The sequence below is a fragment of the Antrostomus carolinensis genome, unplaced genomic scaffold (genome assembly GCF_000700745.2).
Source record: "Antrostomus carolinensis isolate BGI_N321 unplaced genomic scaffold, ASM70074v2 scaffold8225, whole genome shotgun sequence".
NCBI classification, from domain to species: domain Eukaryota; kingdom Metazoa; phylum Chordata; class Aves; order Caprimulgiformes; family Caprimulgidae; genus Antrostomus; species Antrostomus carolinensis.
In genome coordinates this window covers 260-24,152 of record NW_010315656.1, presented here as the reverse complement: position 1 = coordinate 24,152, position 23,893 = coordinate 260, and the positions used below count along the sequence as shown (strand labels likewise).

Here is a 23,893-nt window from a genome sequence, read left to right as displayed (position 1 = left end):
GCTGTTCTTGTCGACTGAAAAGTTTAATTTTCCAAATGTAGTTTCAGCTCTTGTATTGTTCTGAAAAGTTTTTTGTCCAGGACAGTGTTTAAAAATCAAAACAAATTTTAAAATCCCCCACACTTATTTCTATGCATTTTCTCTTTGTGGATGGATTGACTATATTATACAGTTGTCATGGCAATTTTAATATTAATAGATGTGGTGTATTAATTGAGAGCGTTGGAGATACTGTAGTTGAAGTCAGAATTTAGTTTCTGAGGTTGTGAGATTTGTTACTGAAATTTTAATATTCCTTATATTGAATCTCTGCTATGTGGATTCCAATTTCTGGTATTTTTTAATGGATATGTTTTGTAAATGCTAAACATGCTCTGTAGCTGGAGATGCAATATATCTTTAGTGTGGTATAGTGTATAATGAATCAACTTCCAGGTAAAAATCTGTAGAATACTATATTGATGTTTGTCTTAAAATCCCCTCTAAAAGTAGCTGGGACTGCTTGACTGGTTTACTTAACCTCTTTATTTATGAGGATCCTAAAAAGTTTACTTGGAGGAAAGAGTTTCCACCATCTGTCTTAGTTCACTTGTATTCTTGCCTACAATTAGTGGCCTGTACTAATAAGAGTAAGAGGAGAAGCAGCCTCTTAGGCTGCACACACTGTGGCTCGTCCCTCCAGGTGAGGTTTGGTACGGTTCCTTTGTGCCTTGAGCACACTGGTACAGTCTACGAGGCTCCTCTCTGGGACTGACTTTACATTCCTCCTCTGTTTAAGCACTGTGTCTGTGTGTCTGTGCTTTCGTGTAGACTACTGGTTTGAACCCTTTTTATGGCTGGGCCTCTCAGTGCTGCCTTCTCCACAATCCCTTGCTGTTGTCTCTTCTGTCTTTCCTATTGTCTTCTCCTTGCCTTCACCCTTGCCAGCGTGCTACTTGAGGTGAGCACAGCAGCAGAGCCTGTCCCGTGATGCACGGCACGCTCAGCTTTGGGCCTGAGCCAGATCTCCTTCCCAGCTGGGATTCCCTACTTCAGGCCACTGGGTTTCCCTGGCCAGGGCATTTGTAGTTGCATTGTGACTAGAGGTACCGATACACAAATTGACTTGAGCTGGTAACATTTTAGTTCTGAGCTAGCTAGTGGTGGGGACAGTGGAAGACTGGTCTTCAGGAAATAGCCTGTGGGCTTCCCTGCCGTTCCACTCTGCTATTCAGATGTCAAAGACCATTTGGGATACATATATATATTTTTTTAAGATGTCCGTGTTTGGACTTTGGGTGGCCTGGCCAGGTGATGCACCTGACGTACATGTTAGTGACAGCAGAGCTTGAAGGTGGAATGACACCTTTCATAGTGGGGTAACTTTTGGATTTGCACAAGATTTGTGTAGCTAAATGTGAGAGGAATTGGTGTGTTCTTGACAGGAGGCCCTTGGCTCTAGCAGCTTGCTGACCTTTTGGCCTTGCAGTAGGCTTTGTTTGTTCAGGCTTTTCCCTGGTAAGTAATCTGACTGTTCTGGGTTGTTTCCTTTGGAGTTACTTTTTTGGGGACGTCAATTGAATTTAGTTGCTTTCATGTTTGATTGTTTTACATGAGTGGTGCTTGCAGTGTTAAGATCATCCTGAGATTTGGAATCTGTATCTCTTAAAATTAAAACCAATTTCTGTAAGGGTTACTTTAAAAAAAAATTAACTCGGGGATTTTGGATCATCTTACTCATATATGTTATATTGCACATTCACTGAGAGGACAACAGAATTAATAAAGAACACCTTTACAAGCAGTTTCTAAAATTGAGATCAGAACCCTTTTTAAAGCATGAAAAATCACTTTTTTGCTAAAAAACTTATAATCAGTATGGCCTGCAAAACATTCATGTAGATGGTAAATGAAGCTGGCTGAAAGGAAGTATGGGTAATTGTGTAACTAAACAAACTGTGATAGACTTGTACATTGTACTCACTACTTCCTCTGCTCAATTTCCTGTGTTGATTCAGGGAAAAAGTTGCCTCCTTTTCTAGCAGGGTAATCCAAAATGGGACAGATGGGGGATTAGACCCCTTGCTGCTGGTCCAAAACAGAAACTGGGAGATGCCAAATTCCGTTTGCCTGAAAGACTTCCCCATTAATTTGTATCTCTTGTAATTGGTGAAGCTGGAGAAAATACTTCTGATTTTCTGGGAAGTATCTAAGCAAAAGTTTTTGGATGTTACATTGGAAAGAAGAATAGTGATCTTGATTTGTGTATGCACTCATTTTTATGCAATTTCTGTTTCCTCTGAAAATGTGGCCATTTGTAGAACAACTCATGCAGACGTCTGCTTGATTCTCTGTGGAAGTTCAAATAGTTCAAATTAGTAGCAGTTCCTTAACTATAGCATTAACTCCTTAAAGTGAGAACATAATGTGGTGAACTTTTTCAGTAGCATATTACAGCTTACAGAAGGATAGTGTGCAGTGTAGAGCTTGTTTTTATACTATATATTAGTTCTATTTATAATGTCTAATAGTATATGAACAACACTGGTTTGATCTGAATTACATAAAGAAATTTTATTCCTTCCTTTATTTGTGGCTTGCTAACTTTTTTGATACTCTGCACACTTGATTTCTGTGAATATTTCTGTTTTCTGCAATATTAAGTGCAAGCTTAAGTTTTATATTTTGGACTGATAACATGCTGTTCTTGTATCACTAGAGTGAAACACTTTGATTCCCCGCCCCCCCCCGCAATATGGCAAGATTTAGATTGTCATAAAGTTCATATAGTTACAATACAGAGCCCCCACTTTTAGTCCACACACTAAGAGCAGCCGGGGAACTGTAGCATTGGGGAAGGGAGGAGAGAGCATGGGAACATTCTCTGCTTCATTTTTTCAGGAAAAGATGCAAAAGGAAGAATGTTTATTTTGTACGTAGCATGTTGGAGATCTCATTATTGAAAGTGCAAGACATGTAACATTACCCAATGGCTAGTGTTGAGAAGTGTTGAGAACAGTAGCCTTCCTCTCTCTAAATAAATACCCGTTTAGATTAAAAAATAAGCTGTTGTATTTAAGCTTTGTGTTGATTTTATTACAAGGGAATAAGTACCTGCAGATTTGACTATGAAAATGTCTAGAAATAAAACACAATAATTTATCATGTTTGTTTGTAGCTGTAGAAAATATGAAACCACCGTGTTTTTCTATTCATTGCATTTATGTTCTTTTAGGATGTAGCAGTTTTGTGTATTGGCTAAATATCAGACCTTTTCAGGTGGTCAGTTCAGTGTCTTAGTTTGACCCTGAAAGGCTCAGGTTGTAGTGCATCTTTAGTACGCTTGTCTGATTCAGTGCTGTACAGCTTAAAAACACCTTCTTCTTATCTTTTTCTACTTTTGGCACTAATTAACATTTAGATGTTACGTGATCATTTAAGAAATTCCTCTGCAATGTGAAACTCATGTCTACTTGGGGAAAATAATAACCAATTTACTTATACAATGCATATAAATTAACCAACTCTCTTGTTCCAGCTACATTTATATGCAATCAAGAAAACCAAATTAATCATACTTTCTACTGTAAGGCACCATAGCTTGTAAAGCAAGGAGAAAAATATTTTCAGCTATGCATATGATATCAAGACCTCCTAGAAAATTCTGGTTTTAATGGGTTGATTGCATTTTGATGCATTCAGTGTGAATATTGAGAGAAGTATAAAGTAGTTAGGAAAGAAAGGAATCGGCTTGAAGTACTTTAATAAGGGATGCTGAAATGCATATGGGAATTTCTGCTGTGTTTTATCTGTTTCTTGTGTTTTAAAAAGTGAGAATACAAAGGAATATTTGCTCTATATCTCAGAAGCAGAACCATCTGCAGTAACGACTTCCTGAAAAACTTGTGCATCTGTTGTTTTAGTGGGTGTGAGACTATCCGGTTCTATATATTGTTTTGTCCTGCTATATCTTGCCTGCTTCTTTATCTGTGGGATTTTGTATCAGACATACGTGTTAAAACACATTATGTAAATGAATTGATATCTTGTTTCTTCAGACAGGTGGAAATAAGACATTTTGACTGAAGATAAAATCTTTATTCCCCAATGATTTTGACAATATTAATAGAGGTTTCATGTCTCAAATGTAATAGCTAAAGGAACATTTTGTTGAATTAAAGGGCTCTTCCTGTTATATCCTGATTATTCCTTTAAGTGCTCAGGGAAAAAACCCTATTATGAATTACTGTTTGATATTAGCCTTTTATGTTGCAATTGCTACAGTAAGGAAAAGAATGTCCTTATTTGATCAAATCAAGCTATGTGTATGTGTAGGAGAGGGAGAGGGTGGCCAAAAGTGTGACTAGTAGCTAGGACTAGATAAACTGATTGAACAAATTGTATTTCTTGACATTTTACTTTCCTTCTGATAATGTCTTGCCGTTGCTAATCAGTGTCTTTTGCAGTCTCAAGAAATAGAACGTTTCTCTCTCAAAGCAAGGAAGACTGTAGAAAGTTACCAGTTCAGGAGACTAGTATGGGCTTTCCCTCACTAACCTAGCCAGTGGGATAAGAGGTAATTAGGTCAATGCAGTTCTAACTGGTCCAGGAGAAAGGAAGGTGATTGGGATGGGATTAATTAACAAGCTATAAATTCATAATACATTAAAAAGAATTAAAAATATCTTGTCACACACACGTGTATATAAATATATATGTGTGTTTATATAAAATGTGTATATAAAGATATGTAAATGAGGTCTTAAGATAACTGTGACGATTGTGTGGATGTATGACTCAACCTGTAAACGTGATCATGAGATGCCAAGCCCTGTCCAGTTAAGAGCTGTGTTTGGTTAAGGGTAAGGGCATAAAAATCCTCATATCCTTTTCCAGAAGCTCCAGTTCCTCCAGCCTGGTCTGGAAGGTCTCCCGCTGCAAACTGACCATTTCTCACTGCTCAGGCTCTGTTCACCTTCCTGCAAATGCCTTCAAAAAAGCGATCTTGGCTCTCTAGCTGCACCAGAGTTTGCTGGTGGCAGCAGGGGAGTACTAGAAGCTGTATTTTCTCCTTACTTTCATGTCTGGTGAGAGTGTTGTTTAGGCCAGTCTTTCTGGCAATTCTGCCCTGTATAATATCTTGTGTATGATAGGTGCTGTCCATCATCCTGAAATGGGATGTTAGTGTTGTATGTTTCAGCTAATCTCAGTTGGGATAGAGACAGATTTGTCAGCTGTTGTACTGAAAAAATAATAGGGACCTGTATCTGTTCGTTTTAGTGAATTATTGAAATGAATGGGAGTCTTGGATTTCTGAAATAAATTACGGTGCGTGAAAAAAGGTTTCATTGACTGAATTCTTAAATTATTTAAAAAGGATGAGGTAAGAAAATGTGATTAACTCCCCCTGCATTAACCCTCCCTGAAGGCTCTGCGTTAATAGCCTTCCACTGTTCTTAACTGTATAAGGGTTGCACTGGGGATTACCTATAGTCTTAAATTTGACAGTCTAGGATGGGAGAATTAATAAGAAAATATTCATCAGTGTTGTGTTTAGTCAGAGGATGACACCAGCTTGTAACTGCCTTTTAAACTGTCAGTGCAACTCTCCCTTCCTTTTGATCTTGCGCATTGTTGCCAACGTATGCCCAGAGAAGTATACCAGGACACTGCAGGAGTTAAAATCTTAAACCTTCTCATTGTTCCATAACATTTTAAACTTTTTTTTTTTTTCCCCCTTCACAGGAAATGACCTAGAGGCCTTACAAATACATTTGTGCGTTTTTGTTCTGAGTCTACAATTGAGGGCAAATGCAGTCTGGAAGCACCACTTCTTAATGTTACAACGGAAACAACTACCTCAACAAACAAGGAAAGAGGAAGAAGGCTTGCAATAATAAACACTCTAATTTTTAATAGTTTATACTTGCAAAGTCTTCTGTAAACAGAGTCCAGATTTTTTTTTTTTTCCTCCCCCTCCAGTATTAAGAAGATACACTACAAGTAAACTAATTTGGCAGACTGGATCTGTCAAGACATTTGAAGATACTTGATCTGCTGACTTAAGGATTTGCTTTTTCAAGGAAGGAGCCTCTGCACTGCTTTTATAATCACTGTTGATCGGTGGTTTGCTCCACTTTTCCTGATATTACTAATGGGAAAATTGTATTAAGGTATTGCTTCTAAAACTATTATTTGCATTGACAAAAATAACTTTTGTAGACTTAACAGCAAGTGACAATAATATGCTCATGAAGAAATCGTAGGTGACAACTTCTCTGCTCCAGCATTGCTTTTCTGTGTGCAGAGTAGAATACCAAACAAGAGACAGAGCATTATTAAGATACTTGGGCTTGCTTTTTGAGTACAGTTTATAACTGCAGCAGGGCTGCACTGAACACTGAAAATACAGAGTCAGCAAATCTGCTGCCTTTCTCACTGCTGATACAGATTATACAGACGCTTGCCTTTTTGAAATGCCTTTTGTGAAACTGATGTACACAGTCCTCCACTGTTACTGTACATAACTGTATATTTGAGGAAGGAATTTGACAAGTGATTGTTAATTCAAGAAATCTTTGGACAAGCACTCACTTATGTATTGCTGTAGTGCACAAGAAAGCAAAATGGACTATAAGCGGCGCTTTTTGCTTGGCGGGTCCAAGCAAAAAGTGCAGCAACACCAGCAGTATCAAATGCCTGAGCTAGGCAGGACCCTGAGCGCACCGCTGGCATCTACAACCCCAGCATCCCCTTTGGTCTCCTCAGCTGCTGCGGGCGGCTGCAACCACCCTGTGTCCCATACTACTCCGATCGCAGACATCCAGCAGGGAATCTCCAAATACCTGGATGCACTCAACGTGTTTTGCCGTACAAGCACTTTCCTTACAGACCTTTTCAGCAGTGTATTTAGGAACTCGCACTATTCTAAGGCAGCTATGCAACTGAAAGACGTGCAGGAACATGTCATGGAAGCAGCGAGTCGACTCACAGCAGCAATAAAACCAGAAATAGCAAAAATGCTGATGGAACTGAGTGCAGGAGCTGCAAACTTTAAAGATCAAAAAGAGTTCAGCCTACAAGACATTGAGGTAAGCTACCTTGGGGGATACTATTTTCCACGTGAATTTGTATCATTCATTCTTAATTGGGCTTCTCTTCAGAATCTCTTAAAAAAACCTTCAGAAGTTCTCTGTGCTGTGCTTTTTATTTGTGGGCAATGCTGCTAAAAAGAGCAACTCTTCTATTCTTATGTTTTCTTCTTGAAAGTATTAAGTCATTTGCAGTGCCTGACTTCCTGCTATGTTGAATTAGGTGCTTAGTGGGTATTTCTGTATAACTTGCACTCTATTTAAAGATTTCATGAAATAAGAAAGATGAGTTCTAGTTAAATTGTGCTACTTATGTAATTCTAAATGGTAATCTTCTGTGTGATTTAAACTTGTAACCAGCAATCCAACAACCTCTTTCTTCTTTGGGGAAACCATGCTTAGTTTAAAAATAATAATGCAAACCAAAAAAACCCAACACCCTTCTCCTCTAAACCAACTAGATAAGTTTTAAACAATTTTCTGGTTTATATTAGGTAATATTTCTAATGATATTGAGCCACTGTATTCTAAATTAACCTATACTTTCCCTAGTATTGTCCGTTTGGGGGGAAAGCTGAACACTTGTGAGTGGTGTATTGTCATCAGTGTTTGTGTAAAGCTGCGTATTAGTTGACTAAGGATCAAAACTTGTGTAAAATAATGTTTGATCACTCTTCAAAACAGACTTGTCTTTTTGAGCTGTTGTGCTTAAAAAGAAAATACCGTGCGCTAGCACGAGAGATTTGTGCTGGAAAAATTTGTCATGACTTCGCTATAATTTCTGTGCACTGGCAGTGAGTGCCCAGCAGTCAGAATTTGGAGGTTTTGATGTTAAGAGAGGATCTCCAACTCTTATCATGGGTATTTCTGGGTATTTCTCTTGTATTAAATGTCTTCATTATGTAACAGGCAGTGTTAGGCGATAGTCACGTAGGAATCCCTGGTGTTCTCAGCAGTTCCTTGTGTTTTGACATTCTTTCCAGCAGTCTTTGCAAAGTTATTCCTGTGGAAGTCCATACTGAGTGGAAAACTTATTTTTGAGTTCTCTTATTTTTTATGTTTCAGGTAACTTTATAAGGATGAGTAGTATACAGAATGCTTATCAACCATTATCTGCTTTCTGTAACTGCACAGCTTACGGATGAAGTAGTTAAGTAGAATCCTATTCATAGTATGTAATTGTAGTGAGAAATATAACTGACAGCTTTCAGTCTTGTATACTCAGTATAAAATGAACTAAGATTGGCTACATATTTGTTATAAATGTCTTCTGTAGGCTGCTATTTTTGAAAACAATTGAATAACACCACTAGGTTTAGCTAAGGCTGTAGGAAAAAAATATATTTAAAAAAACCAAACAAACCCTTAAAAATAACTACATAATTAGTTTATGTAATTAAAGACATTGATGATATCTGTGCTGAAAGACATTTTTTAATGAAAAAAGGAAAAAAAAAAAAAGCAAAACCATTTGAAGCACTGCCTGTGTTCTTTGGGTTTTTTGTGGACTTTGAAACTGTGTCTTGCAAAATGTTGGCAGCTATCTGTATACTGCTTTTATAAACCTAGTCAAGCAATTCTAGGTGCTAATTCATACCCTGTCCCACACTGTCTGGGGAGAGTGCCGCTTCAGCAGCGAGTGGAGTTCACAAGCAAAAGCAAAGCATTGTTTGCATAAGTTGTCTGCATGTCCTGCCAGCTCAAAGCAAAGGTAGAGGAACTTGCTTTGGTCCCTGCTTTACCTGTATAGACCTAGCCCTTGTTCTGAGCTCCACGTGCACCCGCAGTGCTCTCTTCACCAGGCAGCTCTATGGTAGCAACAAATGTAAAGAGAAGGTGAGCAAAACAGCTGGATTCCTTGGTTTTCTGTGGAAATGGACCACTTGTCACCATACTTTTCTTGCATATTTTCTTAATTAAAACTGCATCTTGCACATAGCTTTAAAAAAAAGTCAAGATTTATGGGAACGTTTGCATAATGAGACAAGTATTACATTCTGCTTTTGCTTAAGAACCAGCAAAATGTAAGAATTTGACACTGACTCGTGATTGTTTTATAAGTCAGCCAGGGAGCATCGTTTAGATGACTTAAGTATATGGGCAGACTAGTTGGATGATTGTGCCCAGGAAGCAGTTGTCAGTCGCTCACTGTTGAAATGGACTTTGGCAGAGGTCAGCATAGAGAATACATTTAAGTTTGTAGGTCACTTGAAAGTACATGATATAAGTATGCTGGAAGACCTGCTGAATTAAAAAGAATCTTGAACTGAACAAATGACTTTTCCAGTTGGGATGGAATTCAGAGGGGAAAACTAAACATTACAATATGGTATGACTCAGTACATTAAAATACTGTACTAGTTACAGTTGGACTGGATGATCTTAAAGGTCTTCTACAACCAAAACAATTCTATGAGTCTAATATTTAAATAGGAATTTTCAGCCTCATAAGTGGAGCCCACTGGGCAGCAGTTCTGAAGAACAGTTCTAGGGCTTATGTTAGTCATATGTTGAGTAAGAGTTAGTGTTGTGCAGTTGCAAATAATAAATCAATGTTGTTGCTATTGTGCAAAGAGGCAGTTGTCATGTATTTAACATAACAACAACCTGAAGAACCATTAAATAAGCATTCAACTCTCTTCAGTTTGGTTATGATCTTTAACATGCAGTGCATGCATGAACCACTGCTGTTGCACTTAAAGAAATGGTGAGCAACTGGAGAGACACCAGAGTAGCAAAGGTAATCAGACATCCAGGAAATAGGACTTCAGAGGACAGATTGAAAAGACAGACTCTACAGAAGAGAAGACTAAGAAGGAAAATCAGAATTGTTCAGGTATGTAAGAAGCAGCCAGAAGACGTGTTAGTGTTTTGTTCTTCATATCCACCTAAGGTGGAGCAAGAAGTAATGAACTCTAAATTTCAAAAGGAAAGATTCATTTTAGATGTTATGAAAATACTTTGTAATGTTAGTGAAGCACTGACGTGGATTGCTACAAAGGGTAGGGAGCCTCCATCATGAAGAACTTACAGAGCAGGTTAAACCTGCATCTAGCAAAACTGGCCCAGGTGAAATTGCTCCTCGCTTGGGACGGTAGTGTGACCTTTTGAGAGCCTCTTGTACTCTGCTTTCCTGTGATTTGAAGACCGAGCTATTTATGCTGAAATTTTAATTAAAAAAAAAAAAAAAAGTATGGTTGGTTTGGGTTTTTTTCCCCTGATCTTTAGAAAAGTTAACATTTCATAAAAATACCAGCAGGATTGAAAAACTCACAAAGGAAGCAGAAAAATATAAAGGGCTTGCGTGACTTAATCAGAGTTCACTGACCAGGGGAAACGAGAGAAAAAGAGTGTGAGAGGCAGTGTAATTTCTTCCTTGGAAAATACAGGGGAGGAAATGCAGTAATATCTGAAGTTGCTTTCACAGATTCTCTAGTAGATGACTGAAAGAACTTCCAACTCTGCCTGAGAAAGAATTGAGAGATGGTCAAATGTCTGAGTGACAGCTCAGCAATATTCTATGAAGAGGTACTCGAGAGCCTCTGATCTGAGGGATGGATTCTGGCAGATTACAGAAGCAGCGGGAGGTGGGTTGTAATTCATGGTGGTGTGGGAGGACAGAACCTCAAATTCCTGAGAAGGACATGAGAATGAGGCTTTTTCTATGCATGAACCCAGCTAAGGAAAAGGTACTTTTCCTAAGCCTTCCTCAGCAAAGGCTGTATGTTTTGAGGAAGAATGAGAAATACAAGCAGAGCAGGTTTGGCTTTAGAAGTTTAGGAGAGAGCTGTAGCTTTTGTGAGGTGCCACACATCTTTAGTGTAGTGGGCTCTAGCCCAGAGAGAAGAGAGTATCAGGAAAATGTCATGATCTGATGAACATACACTGACTTGGATTTGGACTAAAAAAGGTTGGTCAGTCTGGACTGTAGCAGCCGTGGGTAAGGTTTTTAATTTATTTATTGGTTTTTGGCAGAACAGAGCTTGCTAGTTAATAGCTGTCTGCCAGGATGTGTAAGGTGACTTCTCTTGATCAAAGTGTTGGTGACAGATGGAGTTTCTCTAGGTTCCTTAATTTCAGAAATGCAAATGCTGATTTTTATTTTCCCCCTTTCCTTTTCCCCTTTCAACTTTGAATTCTCAGGTATTTTGTGCCTGTGTGCGTGAGGAACAGCTTGGAAATCAGGGGGAACGAGAGCGTGTTTTATGTTAAGTTTTCCAGATCTGTTACGGTTTTGTAAACTGGAAGAATGCAGTAAAATTGTACTTATGTTAAAAAGCATTAAAGAAACTCCTGTGGGGAGAAAAAAATTTAAAACTGGAAAAAAGTTTGTATATTTCCTCATCTTTTGGGAAGCTTTGCAGCAGCCCAATTACTGCGAAGTACAAAGAATTAATCTTGTTTCAGTTACAAGGAGTTTCTGTGTTGTCTTAAAAGTGATAGTAATGACAGAAATGTACATGTTGCCTTCCTAAACAAAAGTGAAGCATGAATGGACACAGGATATTTATTTGGATGCTCTGTTTTGTATTAAATTGAGATAATTTTTGGCTTTTATTTGTATAAAATAACTGAAGACTTTAACAAGAAGCTTGTAGGACAAAAATGTCTGAGTAAATATAAAATGGAGGCTTTCCTTAGCAAACATTGTAAAGCCCCATTTAAATATTTTTTTTTAAATGATCTTTCCTGTGATTTGTAGGGATTGGCTTCAGACTTTTCTGAATTGAGGAATTGTTAGTAACAAAAAGCTGCTTCAGATCAGCTGGAAATGCTGTGGCTTGCTGGAATGACATTGTACTCTTTTCTTGGTCTATAATCTCATGGTCTGCTCTCAGATCTGCTAGCATTGTCTTTATAAATATTTTTTTATTACATTTTAATTGCTACTTTTTGTTTTTAAAATGCTTAACACTTAAATGCTTTTCTGATAAATTATAATTAGCACTTTAGCAGCTGCCAATATCAGATTATCACTACTGGGGTTTTAGGTTGACTGTGAGCAGATATGAGACTGTCGGGCTGCCCATGTCTCCTGATACTGTAGATGTAAAGGTGCAACTTCCACTGGAATCTAGTTTATCTTGTAGGTAACTCTTTTTCAATGAGCAGGATCATGTCTTCCCTTGGAGTGTTTTGGTCATGAGATAACTCTTTGAACTGCAGGGCATTGCTACATAGTGAAAATGAGTAATATTCTGCCCACTTTCAGTAGCACGTGGGAAAGGGGGTTATCTCATAATCTGGTACGTGAGTTTGAGTCATACCTTGTTAACTTCATCATACTGCTATTTTAATCTGGTCTCTTCAGTGAGTAGACAGGTTGTGCACAGGGTTTATCATTGCCAAAGCCATTAAGAACTCTGTTAAGGGAAATTATGGTAGTAGAAAACCACTGAATAAGTGCGTTGCAGTGTTTTGGGGTTTTTTTTTTGAGGGTTTTGTTTGTCTAGGGCAATAGCCCCCCAAAAAAAAGGAAAAAAGAAAAAAAAAAAAGTTCTACTACCTAAAATGATACTTGTAGGTCAGTGTTGGTATCACGTTTGGAAGACTGACACTGGTTATTTGCTATCTTTATTAGTGGTAGTGTTCTGCTTTAAATAATCTGTTGTATAAGATTTGCTTGCCAGGAATTTGCATGGCATCACTGTTTAGCAATGTAATCTGGCAATTTTGTGTGCACTTTGTCCAGCAAAATATTCCAAAGTTGATTTGTGTACCCCCATTAGGGGGATAACCTAACACTGCATCTCCACCTGATGCTCCTGTGTGTATGTAACCAGTTTGATTAAACTCATCACCTGTTTCAGAGACAAGGAAAGTCTGAAGTGAGACCTCACCAAAAAGTCACTTTGCTTCCAACTGCCTAAACAGGAAGGCAGGTTCCTTTAGGTAAGGTTGTTCAGCTGCTGAGATAAATAGCTGTCCTACCTGGTAACAGGTTAGGAAAGTCAAGTGCTAGAGCTTTAGTTCTTGGGACAAAATTTTGCAAGCTGACGACCTTATTGTGTATGCAATGTAAATGATTCTCAGAAATTAAGAAAACGCCACCACTACCAAGAAAAACTTACTAGTTGACAACTGTGATGATTCCAGTTTATCTTTGATTACTACATAGTCTCTAGGTTTTAGTTTGACTCTCAAGCTTTAGTCTGTAATAAGAACAAACACTTCTGCCAGGGAAAGTAGGGGAAAATAAACTCTAAAAAGAGATAGTGGTGTCTCTAACTGCGAAAAGACTCATCCACATGCTAATGTTCTGCAGATTTTGCAACAGAGATTTAGTGTATTGCTTTACACACTTTGGTAACTGCCGGCCAACCCTGGCTGTATTTGTTAAACTGGTGGTGCTCGTACTTCTTTCCCACAGTTAGGACAGAGTTTCAGCTCTTTGGAAGAAAATCCTCAAGAACTGAACTTTAAAGCAAAGTGAGTTTGGCATCTGCAGTAAGTGTTTAAGAGTGCAAAAATCCTCCACCACTTGGATTTTATTTAAGCAGTTAAAACCATACTTACCCATTTCTGAGGAAGACTGAAATAGATTATTTTTCAAACAAAATAAAAGTTCAGTAAAGCAGATGTTACTATTTATCTTTACTGTTTAACATTGTAAATTATACTAGGAATGTTGTGTGCTGCCACTTAAAAAGTAAATCATTTGTTTATTTTGAGTGTTATTCCCAGGCAGGGGAAACTCAACCTCTGTACCTTAAATATTCTTTGAAACTTAATCGGCTTCAAATTCCTAATGAGTCCTAGTTTCTTCTTCCCCTGAGAACTGTGTTCTTTGTACACAGAAATATTCAGATCGCCAGTTGCCTTTTCCCGCAGTTTTCTTATAAATCTTTCTAATCTTGTAGCCAGGAAAGTTGGACTTTTACTCATTTTATCATTTGCTGACTGCTTTTTTATAAGGCAAACTCCACTTTCAGAGGTCAGTCAAAGTACCAAAAATGTTTAATTTTATGCCTTGTACAAAGAAGGGAAGTGATTGAACCAGAATGGAATGTCAAAAGGAGTCCGGATGCAATGGAAAAAAGCATTGCCACCACTGGTTCTTCTGAAGTAAGATAGTTAATGCATATAACTGTTCGTGTGACTACAGAGTCTTGCCAGTAAGATCATTGTGTCTGAATATTTTTGTTCCAGAAGAATGTAGCTGAAAATAAGCCAGATGATTTATTTGCTCCAAGGCACGATGGCTTTGTACATTATCTGTGTATTTTATGAATTATTCCTAAAATGGAATTCAAGTAGAGTATTTTTTAATAAATCAAAGTCAAGTATACGTTTTAAACCACTTTGTGTGACAGACTGCGTTAAAGAAACAAAACACTTTGAATAGCTTTTAAATACTTTCTACAGTAATTTGGAAAACACTTGCTTCTCTACTGTGTTGTAGTTATGCTTTGTTGTAAGCTTTCATCCGACAGAACATTCCTGTTCCTGCTGCTTTGCTCTCCAGGTTGTCCTTCTGGATGGTCGCACTCCTCTGTTCTTCCACATTTGGCTGCACCCAAATACCCAGTTTGTGTGACCTGTTTTGTTTTGCTTGTAGTAACTCAGGGATATGTCTGTTTTCGGTCATAATTCTCATTAGCATTGGTATGAGAGAGGGAGATAAATGGGGGATGGAAACGCCCAGGGGACAGAGGTCCGGGACATGGAGCCCAGCTCTGGCTGGCAGAGGTGGGCACCCCTTCCCCAGCATGGTGCTGGTGTTGCTCTCAGCCCAGCGAGTACCGGGAGGGACTGGCAGCCCTTCACTTCCCTGCCTTCCCTCGGGCTTTCCGAGTGAGTATTACATGACCCATTTCAGTGAAATATTCCGAAGAGCAGGTTTGTGCCAGCGCTAGCAGTTCCTGTCAAACAATGCAAGTGACAGGGCTGCAGCTTTGTGCGTGCATTCTGCACTCACTGTTGGATTCTAAAAATGGCACTGTGTTGCCACTGTATTATGTGGCAAAATGCTTTTCATGCTTATTGCTGATTATTGCCCTGCTTGGAAGATAAACTGCTGGATTAAACTTCTCTGATTTTTATGATAATGTCTTAAAATGATTCAGACCTTTTGTCTTGGGATTTTTATCATAAATTCGGCTAGGTCTGTGTGCAAGTGGATTTTACTGTTGACTTTGTCCTTGTGTTATATGCTACTCCCATTGTTGTATTGTTTCATGTGCTCCGTATTGCTAAGTAACTTAACAAGCTTTTCATTCTTCAAATGACCATAACTTGAGTGTAGAAGTAAAAATGACATGGGATCAGTCTGATCTCCTCTTAATTCATAGAAACCAGTGCTTACTTACTATTTACTTCAAGTAAATGGTAAATAAATATCATGTGTTACTTATGATCTGAAGCATTATTTTAATAATTAAAAAAATATATGAGTTTAACTTAGTTCCTTACCCCAAACGCTGAACAAAAAGGAAGAAGGGAAACTTCTGTGAAATCTTCTATTTGCTTGAAACTGGTTTGTTTCCTCTCCTGCAGGTGCTTGGACGATGTTTCTTGACAGTGATGCAGGTCCACTTTCAGTTCCTGTCACAAGCTTTGCAGAAGGTCCAGCCAGTGGCACACTCTTGCTTTGCTGAAGCTGTAGCTCAGGAGAGAAAGAACATTAGTGGGGCTGGAGCCTCAAATTTAAGCCCCACAACTGAGCTAGAAGATGCAATACGATCATGGAGAGGAGCAGCAGAGGTATGGAGATCTTGCTGTAGTGATATTAATATTTAGTGAAATGGCAGTTATATTTAGTGAAACCTAAATTCAGGCTGGATGCCCTAATAAAGGAAGAAAATCTCTGATTTTAAAGACATACTACATTTGAAGGGTGGAACATGGTGCAGTTAGTTTCAGATGCTAAAACTTGTTTTGCCTAAATGGTGATTAAACTGTTTTTTCCCTGTGTGAAGTTTTCTTTGTGATATGGTTGTGCATAAGGAGTGCACAGACACTGGAAACAGCTTTCTGTTATTAGCAATGAATTAACAGAGCTCAAATGTGGTTTGGCAGACAGAGGGAATTTTTTAAGGCAAAAACATACAACGAGTCTTTGCAAAAACAGAGCAAAATCTTGGTGAAAAATAATTTAGATAATGTCTTTCTCCTAAATTTTGAGCATGAATCCTATTTTATACTTAAAAATCTTTACTGTAACTTTTAACACTTTTGTATTCATGCTGTTAAGCTTGATGTTGTTTGATCCATCAGTTGGTGGAATGTTAATCATATTACTTACACGTACCACTCTCTGGACTTGTATTTTTGCAAACACTTGCCATCTGTGGAATCCTTACTTTTCAAGCTGGAAAAAGTATTTTACAAAGAAAATTGGTTTTGTGAGCTTTTCTGCTTTCTCTTGTACTTATTCAAGTCTGCAGACTGATAAATCAAAATGGATTCAGACACTGATTGTGTGGTTTCCTTAAATTCAAGTAACATGGAGCACGTGCTTTTGAAATCTAATTTGGCAGCCTACACAGGCTTGTTAATCATCTTGACTGGAAATCTTGTCAAGGTTTCCATTTGTCAACTAACATCTGCAAGGTATATGAAAGCAAACAAGTTTCCTTTAGAACTATGAATGCAGAGCAATTATTTGTAATTTTTACTGCAGCATAAATTTATTTCACTGGATAAAGTAAGGATTTGGGAGTGCTATCGGTGTATTACAGATAACTATAACAGGTCTGATCCTGGTATAGCTTTACTCCTTTTGCATAAAAATAATTAAATTTATATTGTTTAATATACTTAGTTCCTTGGAACTGTGTTACAATTTCTAGAAATGCCCTGCAATTGCTGTCAAGTTTGTTTAAAATATGGTTAAAATTAAATTTGGGTTTGGAGAATCTGGGACCTTAACTTTGTTTTTTACCTCCTTACCAGCCCACCTCAGCCATTTCTGTTAATAGAACCCGTATTTCGAAATATACACTAATAAAATCTTTTATTATGGGGAGGAGAAGATAAAAATACAGATTCTCTCTAGTTCCAGAATAACAATAGAAGAAACTTCTCATTTTTTATGATTGACTAAAATAACTACTCTGAAGTGTTTGTGTGGGGGTTTTAGGCTAGCATAAGAAGGATCTGTGCTCTGTAAATAAATAAAATCTCTCTCTCTCCATTGTAGAAAGACTAATATGCAAGTTATTTTGATAGAAGGGAGATTTGAAATACTGAAATCTTTCCAAATTTTTCCTTTGTGGAGTGGAAGGCAATCTATTATTTCCATATAAAATCAGCCTCTTTGGCAGGAGAATACACTGCTGTTACGGGATAAACTTTAAGATTATACTTTGTCGGTAGCTCAAAACTATTTTTTCCTTTTTACGATTTTCACTTGGAAAATGCTCTAATTTTGTATGTGTCGATGTGGTGAGCGATGTCCATTGGCTGTACTACCAAAAAGCTCCATTTTGGACCTCCTACTTTAGAGCAAGACTCCTTTGTAGACTGAAAAATAAGCTGTATCTGAAGCCTTAAATGCAGTTGAGAGTAGGTTTTTATTTATTTCTCCCTACTCAATAGTGTAATATTTTACAGTTAAAACTAGATATTTGGCTTTTAATATTTCTTATTTTTCAAAATCATATTATATAAAGCTATTCTCTTGCTGTGTTAAGTTGATCTTGGTCTTGTGTGGTTCTTCTGAAATTGCACCACAGTAATCACCCTTAATTTTATAAAATATACCTTTTTATGTACATAGGAGTGTTTGTACACATGATTAAATGTATCTCCTGTTTCTGTGGCAAGTAATACCCTTTAATGTTGAAGTTACAAGTCCTTCCTGGTAACCACAGTCATCATGTGGCCTGTGTAACAGGATCCTTAGTCTGAGAGGGAGCTGAAATAGTAACAGCAAACAATGTTGAATGAAGTTGCTAGCCAACACCTATATGCCATACAAATTACGTGAGATTTGTACTTTCAAAGTAGCAGTAGAGGTTTAAGAAGTTATAATAAATAATCTCCTCCAGATTCTTTCCACCAGGTGCTTCTTCTCATCTCCTTTATAATGTTTTAAACTCTGTGGGGTTTTTTTTTCCTCTTTTTAAAAATTTAATTAAGCTTGACCTGGTTTAATGTTGAACTTATTTACCTTGGATTTTTATTTTACATTACAGGCCACATCTCGACTGCGAGAAAGAGGCTGTGATGGATGTTTGGCAGGAATTGAGGTTCAGCAACTTTTCTGCTCACAGAGTGTGGCAATCCCTGAACATCAGCTCAAAGAGCTAAACATGAAAATTGACAGTGCTTTGCAGGTGAGTTTTTAAAGCCTCCTGCTTTCATGTGCATGTAGTAGAGCCAGTGGGCTGAGGAATGAAATAGGGAAGGAGTATATTACTGCAGAAATATGTACCACAGGCAGCCATGAGATATTTGAGAATTACAGTATTGGAATCTTCTGTGATAAATGTGTGTATGCCGTAGAGCTGAGTGGGGTAAATACATGTAACAGTTCTTATATATGTTTCCAGACACAGTGACTGCATGCTTACTTACTTGCTGATATCCCTGTTCTATCTTAACTTTTTGTTTAATGTCAGGCTTACAAAGTGGCTTTGGAGAGTTTAGGCCACTGTGAATATGCAATGAAGGCTGGCTTCCACTTGAACCCAAAAGCTATTGAAGCAAGTCTTCAGGTAGGATCTGCTAAACCTGTTCTCCCTTTCATCTTTCCTTACCTTGACAATAACTATTTAAAAAAAAAAGAAGACTCATATTAGGATTTTCCAGTCTTCATTTCTTCTAATTGATCTTCTGTTTTATATTTCAGGGCTGTTGCAGTGAAGCTGAAGCCCAGCAAACAGGAAGGAGACAGACTCCACCTCAGCCAATTCAGTGTGAACTGCCCACTGTACCTGTTCAGATAGGATCACATTTTCTGAAAGGAATATCCTTTAATGAGTCTGCAGCAGAAAACCTGAAGCTGAAAACGGTAATAATGCTGAATCTAACAAGAGTGAAGGGGAGGAAAAAAAATAAACAAAAGACCAACCAACCAAAAAAACCCACAAAACCCAAAAACCATAGAACTCCTTAAATTCAGAGAACAGCTGCTGTAGAAATTCAGTGCCAGGCTTGTATTTAAAAGTGTGTATTTTTAGCCTGGCTTCCTGTGGAAACAAGATGTTGATAACATTGTAGGTCCACGCCTGCTTCTGATAATGTTTTAACCACCTGAGCAAACTTAGTCCAATCTGAAAGAAGCATAGAAATGAAGAAGGTAGTGAAGCTTGTGGAGGGTTAGGTGGGTTGGGTATCAAGAAGTGCAGAGGAAAGTGAGCCCTTACAGATGCCCCAACCAGGTGATGCACTTCAAAACTTTTATCTTAGGTGCCAAAATAAGTCTGGCCCAGCCTAGTGCTAAGGGAGGTACTTGAAAAAATGTTTTGTAACGATGCTCCTTTAAATGTCTTCTTACAAACTTTAACCAATTAAAAAAAATTAAAATGGTGGAGAAGTTAATTCTGTTTTCCATAAAAAGGAATGGAAAATATGTCCATTCAGTAAGTAGTGTAGGCAATTTTAATCAGTATTTTCCCTTTATTTTTTAGATAAGCCCAATTCCTTGCTTATGAAAGAGTTGAAACAATCCACAGCTCAACATGCTGCTTTTCTGTTGTCTTTGCAGTGCTTTTTGTAGTTTGGATTAAATCTGTTTTGCAAGAATATAGGCAAAAATACTGTTTATGATTTTGGAGAGCAGTATTGTGTTCCAAATAGCAGAGACGATCTTCCATATTTCTGATCTGCAGTTGAGCTCTTCTAGTTATACAAGACTATTCAGAGGTAACAAGACACTATAGTTGTTTTAAAAACATGTAGAACAACGATAAACACATATGGAAGCATTGGTGTTAACATTTCTGAACCACGTGTTTAGTATGACAAAGCTTTTATGATTTTATTCTTTTTTCCAGCACACAATGCTGCAGTTGATTAAGGAAGCTGGATGCCATAATGGACTTACACCACGGGATGACTCTCCTGTTACTGAAGTACTAAATCAAGTTTGCCCTTCCACTTGGCGAGGAGCCTGCAAAACTGCTGTACAATTGTTATTTGGCCAAGCTGGGCTGGTAAGTGACTATGAATAGGCTTAGCAAAAAAAAAAAAAGGAGCTACTTAAAAATCCTGAGGAGAAACTAGATATTTTAGAGAGGTTGGAAATTAATTTCCAGTGTCTTACTTAGTGTTTCTCCATTTTTAATGCTGCAGCTAACTTGATTTATGAGCAAAATGTATCCTTGCAGAATGCAAGTTCATACATAGATGGTATCTAGTCGGTAGGAACAGGAGAATGTACTGTGTACTTCGTAGTCTCTGTTACTAGAGAGAACACAATAAATGAAACTTCTAACTCATAGTGAAATAGAAAGATTTTCAAATCCTTAGATGACTGTTAGAAAGAAACACCTCTTCCTCACCCTTCTCTCAGATTAGTTTTAAAAACTGCCATTTTCTTCATTTCCTCTCTACTTTGAATGGAAGCTGGGTTTCCTGCCCAGCATAAACCAGGAAGTCCTCTGCAGCAAGTAACACTACCTGCGATCTCCAACAGAGGACAGAACAATTAAATACCTTGCTGTAGACACGTGTGTTCTTTAGAAGCAAACCCCATGGATTTTTCAGTATCTGAAGTTGCTAAAAATAGATGCTTGGAACATACATTCTCTTTCTTCATTTAATAAAGTGTTCATTCACGACACGTAGGGTTTTTGGACTACTGTGAGTTTTCATTTGACTGGACAAATAAAATGGGGGCAAGAATGCAATAGGATAGGAAGGAAATGCAAGGATAAAGGTACACCATAGCCTGTGATAGTTTCTAGTTTCTATCAAGTGTTCCCTGAACCATCTTTAACCTACAATGGGTTAAATGCTTCTTGTTGATTCATACACTGATTCTTTGTTCAAGGTGATGGCAGGCAGGACTTTGTAACTAATTGTAATTTTTAATGAAAGGATCCATATTGCTACATACCTTGTGAATGTCACATTTTTCAAATCACACAGTGGATTAAGTGACTTTGACCTTCCATTCTAGTTCATTAAACCATATGTTTTTGGTACCATTAATAGGTTCTCCAATAAGGGTGAATGATAAATTGTAAATGATAAATTTGTTGGATACTTCTGCTTTATCATTCCTTTGATATTAGATTTCAGATATTAGCTATTCTCTTAATAAGTAGGTTGAAATCATACAGGAATTCAACTGACTTTTCATGTAAAGAATGCCTAAAATCAAAGGGACAGAACATCAGTATCATGACAGCAGTGCACCTGCTATCAATCCTTACTTCACTGTGGTACAGAGATTTCAGGATAGGAGATGTTAGTGCATTAACCACTTTGTATAAGGAAGTTTTACAGGGAGGCATAAGAAGGTGGCATCTTTGCAGGGAGAGAAGGCAATTGTGGAATAGTCAGAGCGATCAAATTTCTAATTAGGTGTTTTCAAGGAAAATACATATTAAATATTAATAAATACAAGAAGAACTAGAAAAAAGGATATAGTTATGTGGAATTGTCTCTTCACCTGTTCATGGTAGGATGCTGTGAGTCAGCAGCAAGGTACAGGAAATGAGGCCAAGAAAGAAACTGTTTCTCAGCAGCCCTATGGGAGTGTGCTGTGTAACTTGGGAGTTGTTCTTGGCTCCTGAGCATCTAGATGAGGAGTGTCTTGGAGGATGCTGCACCTCTCACCATTTCCTTCCCAGAGGGTTTTAGGGTTGTGCACACCCAAGTCCTGCCTTGATGAAATTTGGGGAGTGGCCCGAGGCACATTTGGACTCAGGTGTCTGGAAATCTCCTGGTGTCCCCAGTCTAGACATAACTAGTTAGACCTGCTGATAATTAAAGTGCTAATAGTCTTCAGGTTTATCATAATATTTGGAGAGTTGTCAGCATAAAACTTACTTACACATTCTCCTAAATGACAGTGCTGATATAAGGAGTATTACTCGTGTTGCATCATGAATGTCTCCAAAGATTTTTGCGTGAACCTCAGGTTCTGAAAGTAGCAGGTTTCTATCTTCAAAGACACAGTAATGAGCTATACACACGAAAAACTACTTGTGAGCCTTCTCTCCTTCGTTCCTTCTCACTTTGATTTGTTACAGTTTGGAAGGGTGTGAGGGTTGAGGTTTTTCTTTATAAACTATGTGCCGTAATTTTTTTACAAGATTCAATTATGCTTGTATGTAGAGTCATGCAATGATGAGAAATTGTAATTTGCCTCTTGAAAGCATTCTTTGGGTGGAGATGAGAGAGGAAACACCTGTAAAACAAGAACAATAGATGTCTGATGCACAGGAAACTATCCTCTAAGCACCCACCAGGCGGGGAGGGAGAATGTGTTTATTTTAAGTTTATTTTGTGTAGAACTCGGATAAATGAATCATGGGACAATATTACGTAGTCTTTGGTTTACTGCTTTTAGAAACTAAGCTGTCTGCATTAGTTCAGAATTGTGTGGAAATTTGTTATTTAAATGGCAAATGTAAAAAAGAACATTACCTGACAGTCTCACTATCTTTAGCCTGTCTTGCCATGTACCTTTTAAGAAGAAACGCAGCAAAAGTGGGAAGCACAATGAGATGTGACTTAGTTTGCTTGGTTATTTTAGGCTTCAGTTTTAAAACATTAGAAATAACTGGAAAACTGCTTTCATAAATTTTTACCTTGGCATATATATTAAGAAATGTATTTTCGGATTTGGATCAGCTGAAGAAATTTCCATGTTTGAATAAAAGTAATGTGTATTAAAATAGTCGAATTCAGAGGATGAGTGGAAATAAACCTTTGAATTGGCCTCATGCAAAGTCGTGAAGAGAAAGTTTTGAGTCTCCAGCCGTCCTTTTTTGTGCCAATAGATCTTTCTGTAGCAAAAATGTGCCTTGCAGAAGCACATAAATCTCCTAGTAATGTTTAAATCCCAGATGTCATAACTCTGACCAAATGTTGAGAAATGTAGAACTTTTTTTAAAGGGAAAAAAGGAAGATACTGGGGCAGGGGGAACACTGCCAACAAAGCCCAGACCATGAGCGCTACCAGGCACCACTACCAGAAGCTGATCTAGGTCTGCACAAATCAGAGTTTTAGTTCTGGCTTACAGGTCTCAGATGCAGACAGTATTTTTCTTGGGAGTTGAGAAAAATCACTCCCAAGTTCATCTCTCCTTATCCCAATTATAATTGCAATATAGCTGAATCCCAGATTACCAAATTACATAAAATGATACAAATGCAAGGAAAAAAGTAATGGAGTTGCCCTGTTATTAAATGAGAGGTATTTTAATGTGTGGGTAATGGCATGGCATTTTGTCACTGTGCTTGGACATGTTCTACAAGTTTGAATAAACTCGGGCAAACACTTAGAGTCAACTGGAGGAAAACTAAAGCCTCATGCTAAAATATCTAAAAGGTGGGAAATAATTATGTTCAAGTGTCACTGGATGGTTTTGGTAAAGCAGGAGAGAGAAGAGACTCTCAGCATTACTCGTATTTCACATTTCTCCATAACCAGTAGTAGACAACCAGGTAGAAGTAGAATCAGTGTAGGATGGTGGCAAAAAAAGCCAGTAATATCCCCTGAAGGCTCATTTATACTGGATGACTTTTGCCATTTCAAGGATAAATGGTACAGCTAATCTGCTAGTCACTGAAGCAAGAACTGCTGACTGCTGCCAAAAAGCTGCTGGTTCAGCATGACCAAAATAGGAAATTATGGAAATGATCAAAAAGGCCAACCCATGCAGACTGGACAACAACAGAAAGCACAAACCAAATATGGAACT

At 37.8% G+C, this 23,893-nt stretch overlaps 1 protein-coding gene across 1 annotated transcript; it reads left to right on the top strand.

The window, feature by feature from the left end:
- Nucleotides 1-6,395: 6,395 nt before the first annotated feature.
- Nucleotides 6,396-20,170, top strand: LOC104524974 (uncharacterized protein KIAA0355-like; the record flags this gene model as incomplete). The annotated part of the gene is made up of 6 exons (XM_010168009.1): nucleotides 6,396-7,070; nucleotides 15,567-15,773; nucleotides 18,209-18,349; nucleotides 18,635-18,730; nucleotides 18,865-19,026; nucleotides 20,012-20,170. Coding segments are annotated over exons 1-6 (1,260 nt in total), but the record flags the coding sequence as incomplete, so codon positions are not given.
- Between the last annotated feature and the right edge of the window lie 3,723 nt (nucleotides 20,171-23,893).